Source organism: Cyanistes caeruleus, chromosome Z (assembly GCF_971803275.1).
Source record: "Cyanistes caeruleus chromosome Z, bCyaCae1.hap1.1, whole genome shotgun sequence".
In the NCBI taxonomy this organism is placed as follows: Eukaryota; Metazoa; Chordata; class Aves; order Passeriformes; family Paridae; genus Cyanistes; species Cyanistes caeruleus.
This window is the reverse complement of record NC_141732.1, coordinates 27351909-27366814: the sequence shown is the minus strand read 5'-3', so window position 1 is coordinate 27366814 and position 14906 is coordinate 27351909. Positions and strand designations below refer to the sequence as shown.

Sequence of the window (14906 nt, the reverse complement as noted above, 5' to 3'; positions counted from 1 at the left end):
CAGCCTTATAACCCTTGTCCTCCAGTCTCCCAGCTGACAGTCATCCCCTTGGTACCCAAGGCAGGGACTTCTCCTCTTTTGGCAAACCTTTGCTTGTCCTCCGGATGGGGAAAGCACATCAGCTGCAGCAGCACTCATTCCCACTGGCTTTGCAGGGGACAGTCTCGAGCAAGGACTGATGTTTCCCCCTCAGCAACTAATATGTCTTCCCTTGGAATGATCGTGCTCTCCTAGAGTTGAAGCAGCAAGCTCTTCCTCTTGCCACCACTCACTGCTCCTTTGAGATCTGTGAATCTTCAGGAGCAGTTTCCTTTGGCATGTGATGCAATCAGATCAGGCTAACTTTTGGCTTCCCGTTTCTTTTTTCTCTCCCAGTGCCTGCAAGGCCTGGCCTTCCTTCATGCCAACGACGTGATCCACAGAGACATCAAAAGTGACAATATACTTCTGGGCCTGGATGGCTCTGTCAAGTTGGGTGGGTATTCTTGGTCAGGTGCAGCGCTGCGGGGAGGTGGTGTGGGGCTGCTTTTGAGTGGCTGCCAGCTGCTGCTGAGAGTGCACGCAGCACTCCTGCAAGCTCAGGGCACTGCTGCAAGGTGCTAAGAGGTGTAGAGAGCAACAAGGTGTCAAGGTTGGCTTGTATGTGCCCACTGCAGAGGGAGAGAAGTTCAGTCTAAAGCTTCAGGTGAATGAGGAAAGCCACGGTGTGAATGGTTTGGGTTTGCTAAGTGGACAGTTCCCCATATGCATGGCTGCAGCCCTGAGGCTGCACAAGAGCACAGCTCCTTTTCCACCTTGATTCAGCATTGCATTCTGAGACTTAGACTGAGGAACATTTTCCCTTGGTTTCCTCCTTGAAGCAGTGTTTGTTTGTCTCCTCAGCTGATTTTGGCCTCTGTGCTGTGCTCAGCCCTGAGCAGAGTAAACCGAGGTGTATGGCCGGGACCACTCGCTGGATGGCGCCCGAGGTTGTCAGGAGAGAGCCATACGGCCCCAAAGTGGACATCTGGTCCCTTGGGATTGTGGGAATAGAAATGGCCATAGGAGAGGCTCCGTATACTTGGAAAACCAGTGCTAAGGTAAGGTGCAAATAAGCCCACATGCCAGTGGCCTTCTGCTCTGTCTCCATTAGACACAATCCCATTCCCACAGCTTGGACAGCTTCCAAGAAGGCCCACTTCTAAAATGTCCCTGGGGCCCACGTAAGCTGTCAAGGCAAGAGCTGCTGGATGTTGGAATAGCTGAGGCAGCCCTGGGGCCTTTTTCTTTTGGGAGAGAAGGCTCATCTCTCACCATTTGCTAGGCAAGAAATTGCCACTGCAGACTGGGCCTTCAAATATGGGGTCTAGGTGGGTACTTAAGGATATGAAAGAATCACGTAGAGTCTGTTTCCTTCTTCCTCAGGCTAAGTATCTGATAGGCACACAAGGAGTTCCAGATCTGGACAAGCTAAGCCTACATCCCAGCTTGTGTGAATTTCTGGAACGTTGCCTGCAGATGGATGTGGACAAGAGAGGCTCTGCCAAGGAACTTCTGGAGGTACAGTGCAGAGTGGCTGCAGGCCAAAGAGTGTTCCCTGTCAGGGTTTGCTCCTGGGCCGAGCTCCAGGGCATCAGATGGGCCCCCCTCATCTTAATCTCCAGTCTGGTTGCTTTTCACATGAAAACCAAGTAGGATCCAAGACTACTTCAGGTTAGAAGGGACTGCTGAAGGTCATCTAGTCCAAGGCCCCTGCCACTGGCAAGGATATCTTCAAGTAGATCAAGTTGCTCAGAGCCCCAGCCAAGCTGACCTTGAATGTTGCCAGCGTTGGGGCACCTGCCAGCTCTCTGGGCAACCTGTGCCAGTGTTTCAGCACTCTCCTGCTAAAGACTTTCTTCCTTAGAGCCAATCTGAATCAACTCTCTTAGTTTAAAACCATTTCCCCTTGGCTCTTGCAATTGGCCCTGTGAATAGATGTGTCCTCATCTTTTTTAGAAGCCCCTTCAAATATTGAAAGGTCTCCTTGCAGATTGCCCTTCTCCAGGCTAAACAAGCCCAATTCTCACAGCCGTTGCTCAGAGGAGAACTCTCAACTTCTCGTCATTTCTGAGGCCCTCTTTTGCTCTCGGGTGCTGTTTTCAGGTTTACCTGCTAGCCAAGGAACTGAAGTATCGCAGTGCTGGGGACAGAGGCCCGCAGTGGGGTTTGGAGATCCCAATGAAAGCAGTCCCTGCCAAGCACTTCTAGGCTGATCTGTGGGAAGGCAGGAGCTGTGGGGGCTGAGAGTGAGCCTCACAGGGGACCCAGCTTGTCCCTCCTGGCCCACTCTTAGGGGTTTCTGCCAGCCAAACAGGGACAGCCGAGCAGCATTTGTGCCAGCCCCATGTGCTGCCTGGCCCGGTCACGTAGATGAGAAGCGCTGCGGCTTTGCTGCCAGGTTTTGTGGCAGATGGGGCGCTGCTGAGCGGGCCACTTCCTCGGCTGTCCCTGCTATGGAGGAAGATGCCAGAATTGAGTCCATCTGTGCTCTGCCACTTGTATCTGTGTGTTTCTGGACACTAGAGGAAACCAGCTTGACCCTGTTATAAATGAAAATGCTAGACTTGCCAGTACATCAGGCAATATAGCCAATTTATTAATTGGTTTGATAAAAGCTGAGCAAGTTTTTACACAAGTGGGCTGGGTGCGTTGAGGGCCTCTACCCTAAGCAATGCACAAATTGAGGTCTCCAAAGCTCGTCTCTTATGCCTTTCTAGGCACTTCACTTCCTCAAATCCTCACTTATTTTCTACTTGGTTTTCCCTCCTAATCAGTGGTTGTGGTTCTTGAACATCTGTTGGGGAGCTGGTCCGAGACGGTCTTCTGCTGTGTCCGTAGTCTCTCATCTTTCTCTTAAAATATTGTTTTCTATTAGCAGTTTGTTTAACTAAGCGTATATTTTGTTAGTCAGAATGTATTTTGCAAGCTTTCTTTCAGTCATTTTCCAACTCAAAGCTAGCTTCTCTAAAAATAGCTTCATAGGCTCTTTCTTTAGTTATTACAAAACTCAAAATGTTCCAAAGCATGTTTCAAAATGCTTTTCTAGAGCTTTTTAGCTCCTGTTGGTCTTACTTCCCTTTTTTTAAGTGATTACAAGTTTTCCTTCAAACTAGTTTATACAAAGATACAAGGTAGTTTAAAGTTTAATATTTGGTTGTTAGAACAAGCTGTTATCTAAAAGCTGATTGTTATATAATTATTTTGTTCAACTTTACTTCCATGCTTTATTTTAGCTAATTTTCAAACCACTTCTTAGTAATAATCCCATGGTCTCTGTCTGTATTGCTCGCAGACACACAGACATGGGTGAGTGTCACCATTAGATTGACACAAATCTCCACTTAATTTCTCACAACCCTGTTAGAAGCTCAGCTGGGAAAACAATGGTTCCTCTTTCCTTTGCCTTTTTTCATTTGGTTTCTTTTGTTTCTTTTTCCCTCTGGGCAGCATCCATTTCTCAGATTAGCCGAGCCTCTCTCCAGCCTCTTCTGACAACCCCATGGCTGTCATCCCGGCAGCAAAGTAATGCAGGAAGCAGAGGGGATGACGAGGACCACCTGAGCACTTGGAGAACAGAGCCTCTGAGACCAGGCGGAAATCCTGAGGAGCCAGGGGCCAGGAAACAGGCAGCCATCAGAGCAGGAAAGGAAGGTGGCATCTCCTTTTCTCCCATCTGCTGATCCTCCTTCTAAATTTCTGGTAAGGACACAGGTGCTGGAGAGCACAAAGTCACTATTAATGTGCCCTTTCCAGCTGGGGGGGTGTTGTGTGGGGCATGAAGCTTCCACTCTTTCTTTGGGGAGCTTGTCTGGGACTTCATCTGCAAGTGTCTTCCTCCCCCCACCAGGCCTGTGAGATGGAATGTCAGCATGTGGAGGTGCAGGAGCAGCTGCTGCTGCAAGGAGAAAACTTCCTGGCAGATGTAGAGAGGGAGCAGGAGAGATGGAGCAGGAAGTTGGCACCTTGCAAGCTGAACAAGAAGACGTATGAAGCAGGGCCAGTCAAGAGTCAAAAGGTATGAAAAGAGAGTTTGTGTGTTGTTTTGGACCCCTCTGGGCTCCTTCAGGGCACTGCTTCTCTGGACACTGTCTGTCTGTCTGTCTGTCTGTCTGTCTGGGATTGTCTCTTAACTGGTCCTTGGTCAACAGTGCTGGAGAGACCTTTGTGCCATGAGGGTCGGGGCTTCTCAGGTGAGAGGCTGCCAGGGTGCAGATGTGAGGAAGGCACGAATGCTGTTGCTGGATTGAAAAGAATGGGAAGGCCAGAGCTGTCTCTCAGAAGCAGGGAGGTCCCCCAGGAAGCCACCTGGCAGAGCCAGGCTGGAGATGTGGGAGAGCTGGTTTTACTTCCCCTCTTCTTTCAACAGATCACATGGCCCCTGCCACAAAAATCGCCACTCCGAGTGCTTTTCAAATGAAAACGTAGGACACTTGCAGCAAAGCAATTGAGGAAGCTGAGGACATGACCAGGAACACTTCAGGATTACTTTCTCCAATGCCATCTAGCAGCAGACTCGCAATAAAAATCCTAGAAACCCCCAAGCCACTTGCAAGATTCCTTTCCTTGTCTCCCACGCAATATGGCTCTACATTCACTTCTGAATTCTTTCTTAAATGTCCCTCCTGTGGGCGTTCTGGTATGGTTTGGAATTGGGAACAGTCTCCTTCCTTTATCAACTCCAGCCTACCCTGCCTTTGCAATATGGCCATTGGCCAGGTTTTCCCCAGCCATGGACTTGTGGATGAGGCAGAAAGTGCAATTGCATTTCCAGACAGAAAGCAATGAAGAGCATGGCACAAAAACCTCTCAAACATTCCCCCCTTTTTGTTTTTAAATATAAAAGCAGTATCTGTCATCCTGTCTCCTGGCCCTTTGGAGACAGGGTGACGAAAAGGGCACTTGGACCTTCCACCTAACCCTACAGGCCTAGTCCCTTTCAGCCAGTGATACCTCTTTGTTGGGGGTTAGGTGTCTTTTTTTTTAGTTCTAGCTTGCCCATGGAATTTTTATCCATTAGTTGCAAGGACAACCTAACTGTGGGTACTTGGTGGGTGACAAAAGAGTTTGGCCAGGCCCAGAGGGGGAAGGGGGCAGGAAAAAGGAGGGTGGGGACAGTTTGGAGGGCTTTCTTCAGCTTCGGAGAAGGAAACTTTGGGTGCAGAGCTGCTGCGGTGGGGAGAAGGGAATTTCGCCATCACCCAGATGGAGCTGCTGCTTCTTCTCCTTCTTCCCTCTTTGTTGGTGGCCTCGCACCCCCCTCTCCTGCCGGGACGTGTGGCAGTGCCAGGCACCACCGTGGAGCTCCTGATACATCTCAGCCACCAGCCCAGGATCTCAGCTCATCCCTGCTGTTCCAGCCGACTGCTCCTCAGAGCCCTGCAGGAGCACCGGCACTGCCCGCCCGAGGGGTTTGTGAAACAAAGCCTCTCCTCCATCCCTTCCCATCTCAGCCGAGAAAGCTGTCACGGGGTCCCTGGTTCTGTTTTCTTGCTAATGCTGTAGTTATTGTTGTTTGCCTGGTTATACTAGTAAAGAACTGTAATTCCTATCCCCAGATCTCTGCCTGAAGGCTCCTTGATTTCAGAATTAAAATAATTCGAAGGGAGGGGGGCTATATTTGTTCATTGCAAGGGAGGCTCCTGCCCTCCCTAGCAGACACCTGTATTCTAAAACAGGGACACTCCCCAAGAAGAAAAGACCAAATTAAGCCTGCCACTTGTCCAGGGCTAACAAGAATTATCTTTCAAATGGTCTGGATAGAAATCTAGATAGATTGATTTTTCAGTTTTTAGGATTGTTCATTCTCCTATTTAGTTGACTAGATAGACATTTCTCCATTTGTTACTTAAGATTCATTAGCATTCTTAAAGATTTATTAGGATTATTAGATTATTATGATGATTAGATTATTTGAATATTACATTATTAGGTTATTAGCTTCTTAGATTATTATTGTTAGATTATTAGATTCGATTACTAGCGACATTTCTCAATTTGTTAGTTGAGATTCATTAGCTTTCTTAAAGATTTATTAGGATTGTTAGATTATTATGATGATTAGATTATCTGATTATTAGATTATTAGGTTATTAGGTTATTGTTATCATTAGATTATTAGATTAGATTATTAGATTATTAGTGTTCGATTCTTATCAGTCAATGTAAGAGCTTTGGTGTTGTTCGTTAAGCTCCATCTTTTGTTCTCTTGTTTTCATGAAGACAAAAGCTGTCTTTCTCATTAAAGCAAAGTTTGTTCCATTTTGTCTTTTTGTCTGTCTGAAATCACTCCAGCAATGTCTGTTCCATTTGTTTGGTGTTGCAAACACGCTATTGGCCCTGAGAAGGATCTGGGCACGTGCATCCTCCCACAGGCCCAGCCCCTTCCCCAGCTGGCAGGACTTCCAAAGGTGTGTCCCCATGGTGCCAGTGAAATCATGGTGGGCTTTCATCCTTGGATTCCTAAAAACCTCAGCTTGCAGTGAAAAGGGAGGCTTTGTTCAATTCAATGAATTGCATCTATGTGAGTGGGCTTGTCTCATTATACTTGGAGGGATAAAAGCTGGGGGTTTGAGTACTTTTGGTCGCCAAGCAACGCAGCTTTGTTCCATTTTGCTGGACAGATGGACTTGGCCACCTTCAAGGACTTTTCCAACCTCTGCCATTCTATAAAATTAACATCCACGTGCATTAACATCTGTCATCTATAAAACCTGAGATTGGCATTTGCATGTGGAATTGTTTGTTGTTGTTGTTTTTGTTGCTTAGAAGTTGTTCATTGTAGAATTGTACTGGTTGTGGTTTTTTGTGTGTTCCAATTGAATGTTTAATTGTCATAAGCATTATCCCTCTTTTTGTAGTCCCTTACTCATTTGTTTGTTGCCATTGATGCATTGTTTGTAAGTTTAATAATCTCTTTTAAGTTTGTTACTTTCAAAGTTTTCCAAGCAAATCCCCTCACCAGCAGCATCTTAGAAAGAATTTTTAACCTGCCCCAGAAGACTTGTAACTTGACACCAGGGCAACGGTGCATACTAATGAGGAACTTTCCCTCCAAAACCTCAGTTACCCCAAGGACAGCAAACTGTTGGAGGAGAAGACGTTACCAGCACCAATCAACAACAACTACAGGGGTGGGACTGCCAGCAACAAGCTGAGGGGACAGAGATTATAAAAGGACCTGTGAAGTTTGAAGAGCTGCCCTTTTACTGTGGATTAGCTGCAGCTGAGGACCTGACACTGCACACTTCGGTCTACATCTCTTTTAGAGACTTTTTTATATAAATTTGAGTGCAGATTAGCAGCATTCACTGCAGTGCCGCCGAGTTCTTGCTTTGGGACCAAAACCCCGGTTCGGCCAAAGGATTCCTCAATCCTCAGACCTGGGACTTTTATAAAATTTATTTTCTTTTTACTCCGTCACCCATTATCCCTTCCTCCCCTTTTCTTTTTTCCCTTAATAAACACCCTAGTTTATTTGAACCCCCAAAGTTTTGTCTTTTTCCTCACACATCCAAGAAAGCAGCAGCTCACTTTCGGTTTCTCTTTCCAAGACCAGCCTCCCGCTCTGGGCCTCCACCAACCTCCTTAGATCAAGCAAAGCGGGAGTGAACATTATCCTCTCACTTCTCACAGCTTTGGTATTTGCACCAAAGGAGCAGGAAACTCGCTCCTTTATCTAGCCCAGCAAATGGCATGGCCTGGCAAGGTCTTGGGAGCAGGGGCTGGGGAGAATGGAGAGGAGACGAGGGAGGGGGGAACTACCAGGCTGGTGCTGGGATGCTGACAGAAGCTTGCTCTTGTCTGACGGAGCCGCTGCAGGTGGGATTTGGAGCCTCCAAAGCATCTGCTTTGCACTGGGCCTTGTTACAGCTGTCCCCGGGGTTTGCTGCTGTGTGTGTGCAACAAGCAGGCTGGGAAGGAAGCAAGATTTGCTTTTTCCTAACATGAGGCAGGAAAGCAGTAAAACAGGCTCGGTTCCGCCCTATCTGGGACCTAAAACAAGTGGGAAGGCCATTAGTGTGAAAAAGTAATTCTGTTCGTGCTAGTCTCCCAGTCTTTTGAGACTAACATCTCACTTCTCCAAGGGAGCTGGAAGAAAGAAAAAAGGAATTGGGCATTAAATGTTTGCTAGGGAATTGCTGGTGGTGTGTCCCCATCAATTCCTCTGAAAAACATCCTGTTTCTCCAAGTTTCAGGGAACGACTGTTGAGGTGAGAGACTGGTCAGCTCAAAGGAGGGAAAACATCATCAAGAGACATCACTAGGCATCAGACAGTTTATAAAAGGGGGCTGGATGAATGCTTCCACTTTGAGGAAAAAGCTTTGTAGCTGCCTCTCCACTGAACGACTGGCAGGCTCTTGCTTCTCTCGGAGCTGGAGCAGAGCCAGGGCCAGGATCCTTCTGCTTCTGCAGTGCAGACAGTGTGCTATGGGCCCTTTGACAGAGCCAGGCTCCCGTTCAGCTGCAGGCACCTTCCAGAGAAGCACGGAGAAGACCCAGAGCTCTCCCTGCACTGCTTTGCCCCGTCCAGAGGACTGTCGAGAAATGCCCCACTGGGAAGGTGCTCAGAGCAACCTTGCAGCAGCAGAAGTAAAAGAGGCAAAGGTGCCCCAGCCCTGTTTGTGTCCCCTGGGTCCCCTGGGTCCCCTGGGCATGGAATGTGTGGCTGTGCCCATAGCGACTGTCGTCATTGTCTCCCACTCCTGTGGCTGTTGGTGGAACACTGGTGCTGGACCAGCGCTGGAGCAGCAGCTGCAGGATCTGCTCCTGGGCTGCCCCTGGCCAGCCACCTTCTAGCCTCAGTGCCAGATCTGGCCTCTGGATAGACATCCCGAGCTCGTCTGCCAGCAGGCATCCCCACACTACTTTGGCACTGGCAAAGGTAAGAAAATCCCCCTTTGCCCTCAAAGCGCTAAGAGAACGGCAGGAGGCTCCGCTTGGCTCTCCCACCAGCCACGGCAGACACGGTCTGTGCTCCCGTTCCCCAGACGAGGTGACACATGAAAGCGGGCTCCAGCTTCTGGAGGAATAATCATGCCTCCATCTGTGGAAATCCAGAGCTTTCCATAGAGGACATAGAGAACGGTCACCCTGCAGTTTCACATTCTCATCCACCAATGAGATTTTCTGATTAAAAGTCCTCCTTGCTACCCACTGAAGGCCTACAACTATCTTGTGGTGACCCTTAAACAATCTGGTCATTACTGATGAGTTCAGGGCTTCAGTGTCCATAAAAGTCCTGTATCATGCCCTGGCTTTCCTCACGCCTCCTCCAAAGCATTCAAAACCAGAATGTTGGCACTTCTCCTCTGGGATCCCTGCTGTTCAAGGCATGGAATCAGTTTGCCAGGCTTGTCCTCCAATACAGCCTTTCACCTACAAAAATGGTCTGCCTGCAGCCATTCTTCTATACTTCCATACTTACATCATTTACAGCGACATTAGACTTTAGTATCTTTCTAGATTCTTTTGTTCCACCTGCATTGGGTCTCTGTAGATGAATGACAGGGGATAGATCCTCTTATCTCTATTGAGATATTGGGATGGATTTCTCTATGTTTTTCAATGCCTGTGGGGCTGGTTGTGCCTCATGGGCAGAGGCAGCTGTGAAATGGGGCCATCTGGAGTGGTCCTTCTCAACAACACAGTCACAGAATTTGGCAGAATTTTCTGGGTTGGAAGGCACCAGAAAGTTGAGTCTGGCTCCTGGCCCTGCCCAGGACAGCCTCAAGAATCACACCCTGTGCCCAAGAGCAATGTCCAAATGTCCATTTTTTGAGTTCTGTCAGGCTTGGTGCTGTGACCCCTTCCCTGGGGAGGCTGTGCCAGTGCCCAGCCACCCTCTGGCTGAAGAACCTTTTCCTCCTATCCAAGCTCAGCCTCCCCTGGCACAACTTGCGTGCCATCCTCTTGGGTCTTCTCACTGGCCCCAGGACTGAAGTGAAGTCTGAAGGCAAGACTGCCTGTCCTTCAGTCTTCCCCTCTTGAGGACACTGCAGGCTGCCAGAGGCTCCTGCCTCGCAAGTTCCAAGTGAAAAACGCAGCAATTGTGCCAAACAGAGGGGAGGTGGGACGCAGGAGCTTGTGCTTTCAATGATGAGGATGAGAAGGAAGGCTAGCAACACATCATGGCTGAAGTTTTTTTTACCTGGGCCTTTGTTTTGCTCTCTTCCAGGTGGAAAGGAGAGGCACAATGAAAAGGAAAGCAAGAGCCCAGATTCGACCGTGAGTTTTGCCCGAGGGATAAAAGAGCGGCAAACTTGAGGGATGTCGAGGAGGAGAACTGTTATTTCAGAGTTGGGCTGAGATTGCCTCAAGCCTGCCCATGGCATCAAGTGTCTCTTGACCACTTGCCTTTCTTCCCTCCATCCCTTTTCCCTTTAGACACATCAAGGTTGGCAGTGACTTTCAGGCTGAGCTCCCTGAGCTGCAGACCACACCACCGAGTGAGGATGAAGAGCACGCATCCCTGGTCTGGAAGCCTTGGGAGGAAGATGACTCTGCCATGGAAAAACCTGACAGAGGTAGCTGTCAAGCTTTTCTTCCACCCCTGAGATACTTGGGTGTGTAAAAGGCAGCTTTTTGTTGGTAAAAGGCAGCTTTTTGCATGCTCTGCATCTCTCCTTGTCTCACCCGTCTTCTTCCATGGGAGGGTTAGAGGCAAGGAGAATGCTCCATTTTTGCAGCAGGGCAGGAAAAGAGCAACTTTCCTGCTCTCCATATCGGTCGGGGGCATTTGCCACTGGAAGAGGAGAGATTGGCCCCTGCTTCTTATTCCAAAGGCTGCTTTCATGGGAGAGAGAGCCAGCACTACGTGGGCCCTTGGTTCAGCTGCCCCTTTCTTTGCTATCCTTTCCACGCCCTCCAACCACTTGGCTGTCTTCAGCTCTTGTGCTTTCCTTCTCCCTTGTATTGCAAGCTTTCCCCTTTCTTGCTTCAAGCCTGACTTTCACTGGGGTTTTGTTGTGCTTGCAGTAAGACAACTGTTGGACATGGCCAGCGCCCGTGGCGTTTCCGGGCCAGCGGCTAACCTGGAGCTGGCCCTGCACTGCCTGCACCAGGCACGCGGCAGCCTTCCGGTAAGAAGCGGCACTTTGGGTGCCCAGAAGAGTGGACAGGGAATTCCTAAGGCCTGGGCACTGGGATAGCCTCTCCTGGCTGCTCTTTGTAGAGGGGGGCTAACAAGAAGTGGACAACTTGCTGCCTGCTGTGTCTCCTCCAGCTACAGCAGGGGTGAGCCCAACTGGCTTGAGCAGGGACAATATCTCTCCTGGAGGAGCTGCTGGCAGGTCCCACAGCCTGCTCCCTTGTCGATCTCCCGCACATCTGTGTGCTCTAACACATTCTGGGGGGAGTTGAGGGGAAATCCCCACAAGCCTCAGCGAGCAGAGGCAATTCTGGGCTCAGGAGAAGCACTGAGTGGGTGACCAACGTGCCACTCTTGGGGAGCAGGATCAAAGAGTTGGGCAGTAAAAAGGAAGGTTTGGGAGCAAACCCCAGTGTTGAACCCATATGAGATCCACTGGACTGAACCCCTGAAGAGGCAAAGTAGCTGAAAGGTAGCGTTGATGGTTCTTTGGCTCCTTTCTATGGTGGGGAAGCTAAAGCCTTTTTCCCTTTGATCTTGCAGGAGGCTCTGGACATGTTGCTCTCAGGGGGGCCTCCCACACCTCAAGGCCACCCCTTGGCTGATTATCATTACGCAGGTAAGCGAAGCACAGCTTGTTCCTTCACTGACAGATACTGCCTGCCGTCCCCTTAATTGCCATGGCAAGCATTTGTGCTCCAACAAATAATGCCATCACAAGGCCTCCTCTTGCCTGGGGCAGGGGAAAGCAGCAGCATCTCCCCCTTCAGCTTTCCTTGGAGTTTTCCATGGGTTTTTTTTTTCTCCTTCCTGGGGAATGCCTGCTCTTGTCTTCATTACTTTCCAAGGGAGCAGACATGTACGCAGGTGAAAGGTGGATGGCGCCAATTTTGTTTTGGCAGCCAGTGGGATCTACTCCAAGTGGATGGAGGGACCAATTTACCTGCTGCTTTTTTTGCCAGACTCTGACATATGGACACCTGAGGAGAAGGAGTCCTTCGAAAAGGCTTTTCACACCTATGGCAAGGATTTTCATCTCATCCAGAAGCAGGTAAAGCCATAGGACATTCTTGACCCTAGCAGATCATCAGGAGGAAATGTTGATTATTTCTGCTCCCGGATGCTGGAATCCAGTCTCTCTCTCTTCTCAAATACCCGAAATAATCAAGTAATAATGAAACAGGACATCAAAGGCCTGCAAGAGAGGGGTGATTCTGCCTCAAAGGCCCTTTCCTCCAAGCTCTTTCGGAACACAAAGGCTTATTCTGTCAGATTTGGTCTCCTAGGTGCGCTGATGCTTCCACAGCAGATGGTGCTGGGAGAGCTGAGAACCCAATGGGGGAAAGAAAAACTGTGCTACATGGATTTGTTATTGATCTGTGCATCGCATGTCTTCCCACACAGCATCATACACTGTATATTACATTGCACAAGGCCTCTTTTACGCCCTATTTATTTCATTTTACACCCTACTCAATTTACTCCGTCATTTTGCTTCCTAGGTGACTCCAGAACTCTCCAATTGTTCTCCAATGCACCCTACAGGATGGCTATTTTAGATTCCTTCTTCTTCTCTTCCCAACAGGTTCAGAGCAAGACTGTGGCACAGTGTGTGGAGTACTACTACACCTGGAAGAAAGAACATAAACTTGCCAAAAGTCTTGCTCAGGTGAGTGGGAAGAAAATCAAGACAAGGCTGGAGGGTGGAGAAACTGGGAGAAGGGGACAAAACCTGCTGGCAAGCCTGGGAGGCACCGCTCTGCCAGGATCACATTGTCCCGTACACTGGAAAGGCGCAGCAGATGCTGCCCAGGCCTTGATCATCAAACATCAAAACATCAAAACATCAGTAATCCTGGCTGCGCTCGTGGAGATTCTGCAGATGTTCAGGGACCTTTTGTAGCATCCCAGTGTACTCCCCAAAAAGGAGCTGCCCGTGCTGTGGCTCTGCTGAAACTTTCCTTACTGACAAACCAGAATTTGCTTCACAGACACTGAGAGAGAGAGAGAGAGATTAGTTTGGGCAGTAGAAACTGGGTAACCATGTGTCTTTAGGAATTTGGCTGAATTTAAAAGTCATTCCCTAGACAGGGAGGAAAAGTAGGGGTAAACAGATGCTGGGCAGAGAGGTCCAATTAAGAAAAGGAGAACTATAGATACCCACATATGGATCCCACCCCTTCAGGCAGTAGAAAGGAGGCGTTTTTTCCTCCAAGTGCTGTGTTTGCATTCCGCTGCAGCCCGCCCCCAAATCCAGCTGTTTTCCCAGCTCTTTAGGCTTGGGAGGAATTTGCTTAGGCCAATAGATTCTGGCGCTGGACGCTCTGATTTCCAGCTTGGTGAGAGGAAGGAAAAATTGATCAGGATTCTTGGATTTCCAGACTGTGAGCGAACCAAAGAGGAGCCAAAGCCCTCCCAGAAAGGAGAACGGGAAGACAGGGAAGAGAAGCCGCAAGAGGGCCCGCAACGCGGAGTGTCCCTGCTGCCAAGCGCCCCAGCCACCCCATTCGGCGGGAGGCCCCTTTCCCTGCGGCCAGTGCAAACGGTGCGCAAGTTCTACCTCTTTCTGCTCAAAGCCTGCGCCTTTGGACTGAAACAGGCTGACCGTGTTCAAAGGCACCACAGGGGAAGCTGAGGGCACTCGCAGGACCGCCTCTCACCGCCGTGCAAAGCCTTACAAGCCACTTGCACCCCAAAGAGCTTAGCTAAAGCCCAGCATTCCCAGGGAAACCTTGCCCTGCCCCACCAAGACACAATTCGTACACAAGTAGGAATAGGTAGACCAAAGCTTGCTTTGATGGTGCTGATCAAATCCAAAAGAAGATGAAGCGAGAGGAGGAAGACATTTGAAGGAACTGCAACAAGAAAGATCAGATTTATGCTTCTGATCAATTTACAGAGGTGCCACAGCCAGAAAAGACAGAAATTCACGGAGAAATGGAAATCTTGGAGCTCGCTTTAATGGTGTGCATTGAATTAACAATGGCTGCTTTGTTTCCTGTCTTCCAGGGTGTTTGAAACCGTGCAGGAAAGGAACGCACATCGGAGAAGACATCGCGCACGGAAGGAAGCAGGGCCTCTCCCCAAGAAGAAAAAAACAAATTAAGCCTGCCACTTATCTGGGGCTAACAGAAATTATCTGTCAGATGGTCTAGATAGAAATAAGTTTTTTAAGTTTTTTAAGATTTTTAAGTTTTTAGGATTATTCATTCTTCTGTTTAGTTGACTAGATAGACATTTCTCCATTTGTTACTTAAGATTCATTAGCTTTCTTAAAGATTTATTAGGATTATTATTATGATTAGATTATTAGATTATTAGGTTATTAGCTTCTTAGATTATTATTGTTAGATTATTAGATTCGATTACTAGTGACATTTCTCAATTTGTTAGTTGAGATTCATTAGCTTTCTTAAAGATTTATTAGGATTATTAGATTATTATGATGATTAGATTATTTGATTATTAGATTATTAGGTTAGTAGGTTATTATATTGTTATTATTTGATTATTAGATTTGATTATTAGCTTATTAGATTATTATTGTTCGATTCTTATCAGTCAATGTAAGAGCTTTGGTGTTGTTCGTTAAGCTCCATCTTTTGTTCTCTTGTTTTCATGAAGACAAAAGCTGTCTTTCTCATTAAAGCAAAGTTTGTTCCATTTTGTCTTTTTGTCTGTCTGAAATCACTCCAGCAATGTCTGTTCCATTTGTTTGGTGTTGCAAACACGCTATTGGCCCTGAGAAGGATCTGGGCACGTGCATCCTCCCACAGGCCCAGCCCCTTCCCCAGCTGG

At 48.3% G+C, this 14906-nt stretch overlaps 2 protein-coding genes across 2 annotated transcripts in view; both read left to right on the top strand.

The window, feature by feature from the left end:
* The window catches only part of LOC111946037 (uncharacterized), a 17822-nt gene extending 13260 nt beyond the window's left edge, over positions 1-4562 (top strand). Inside the window, exons 16-21 of the mRNA XM_086867983.1 lie at positions 376-475; positions 883-1079; positions 1405-1539; positions 3469-3720; positions 3869-4036; positions 4388-4562. Coding sequence (XP_086724109.1) covers positions 376-475; positions 883-1079; positions 1405-1539; positions 3469-3513 — 477 coding nt within the window. The 3' untranslated portion in view covers positions 3514-3720; positions 3869-4036; positions 4388-4562. The remainder of the gene's footprint in view (positions 1-375; positions 476-882; positions 1080-1404; positions 1540-3468; positions 3721-3868; positions 4037-4387) is intronic.
* On the top strand, positions 3878-14771 carry LOC147648253 (zinc finger protein 541-like). Its single transcript, XM_086869790.1, has 10 exons — positions 3878-4036; positions 8700-8903; positions 10197-10246; positions 10406-10545; positions 10997-11100; positions 11652-11727; positions 12071-12159; positions 12694-12777; positions 13490-13653; positions 14118-14771. The coding sequence occupies exons 1-10, from the start codon at positions 3878-3880 to the stop codon at positions 14212-14214; spliced, it is 1167 nt and encodes a 388-aa protein (XP_086725916.1). The 3' UTR covers positions 14215-14771.
* The last annotated feature ends 135 nt before the right edge of the window (positions 14772-14906 follow it).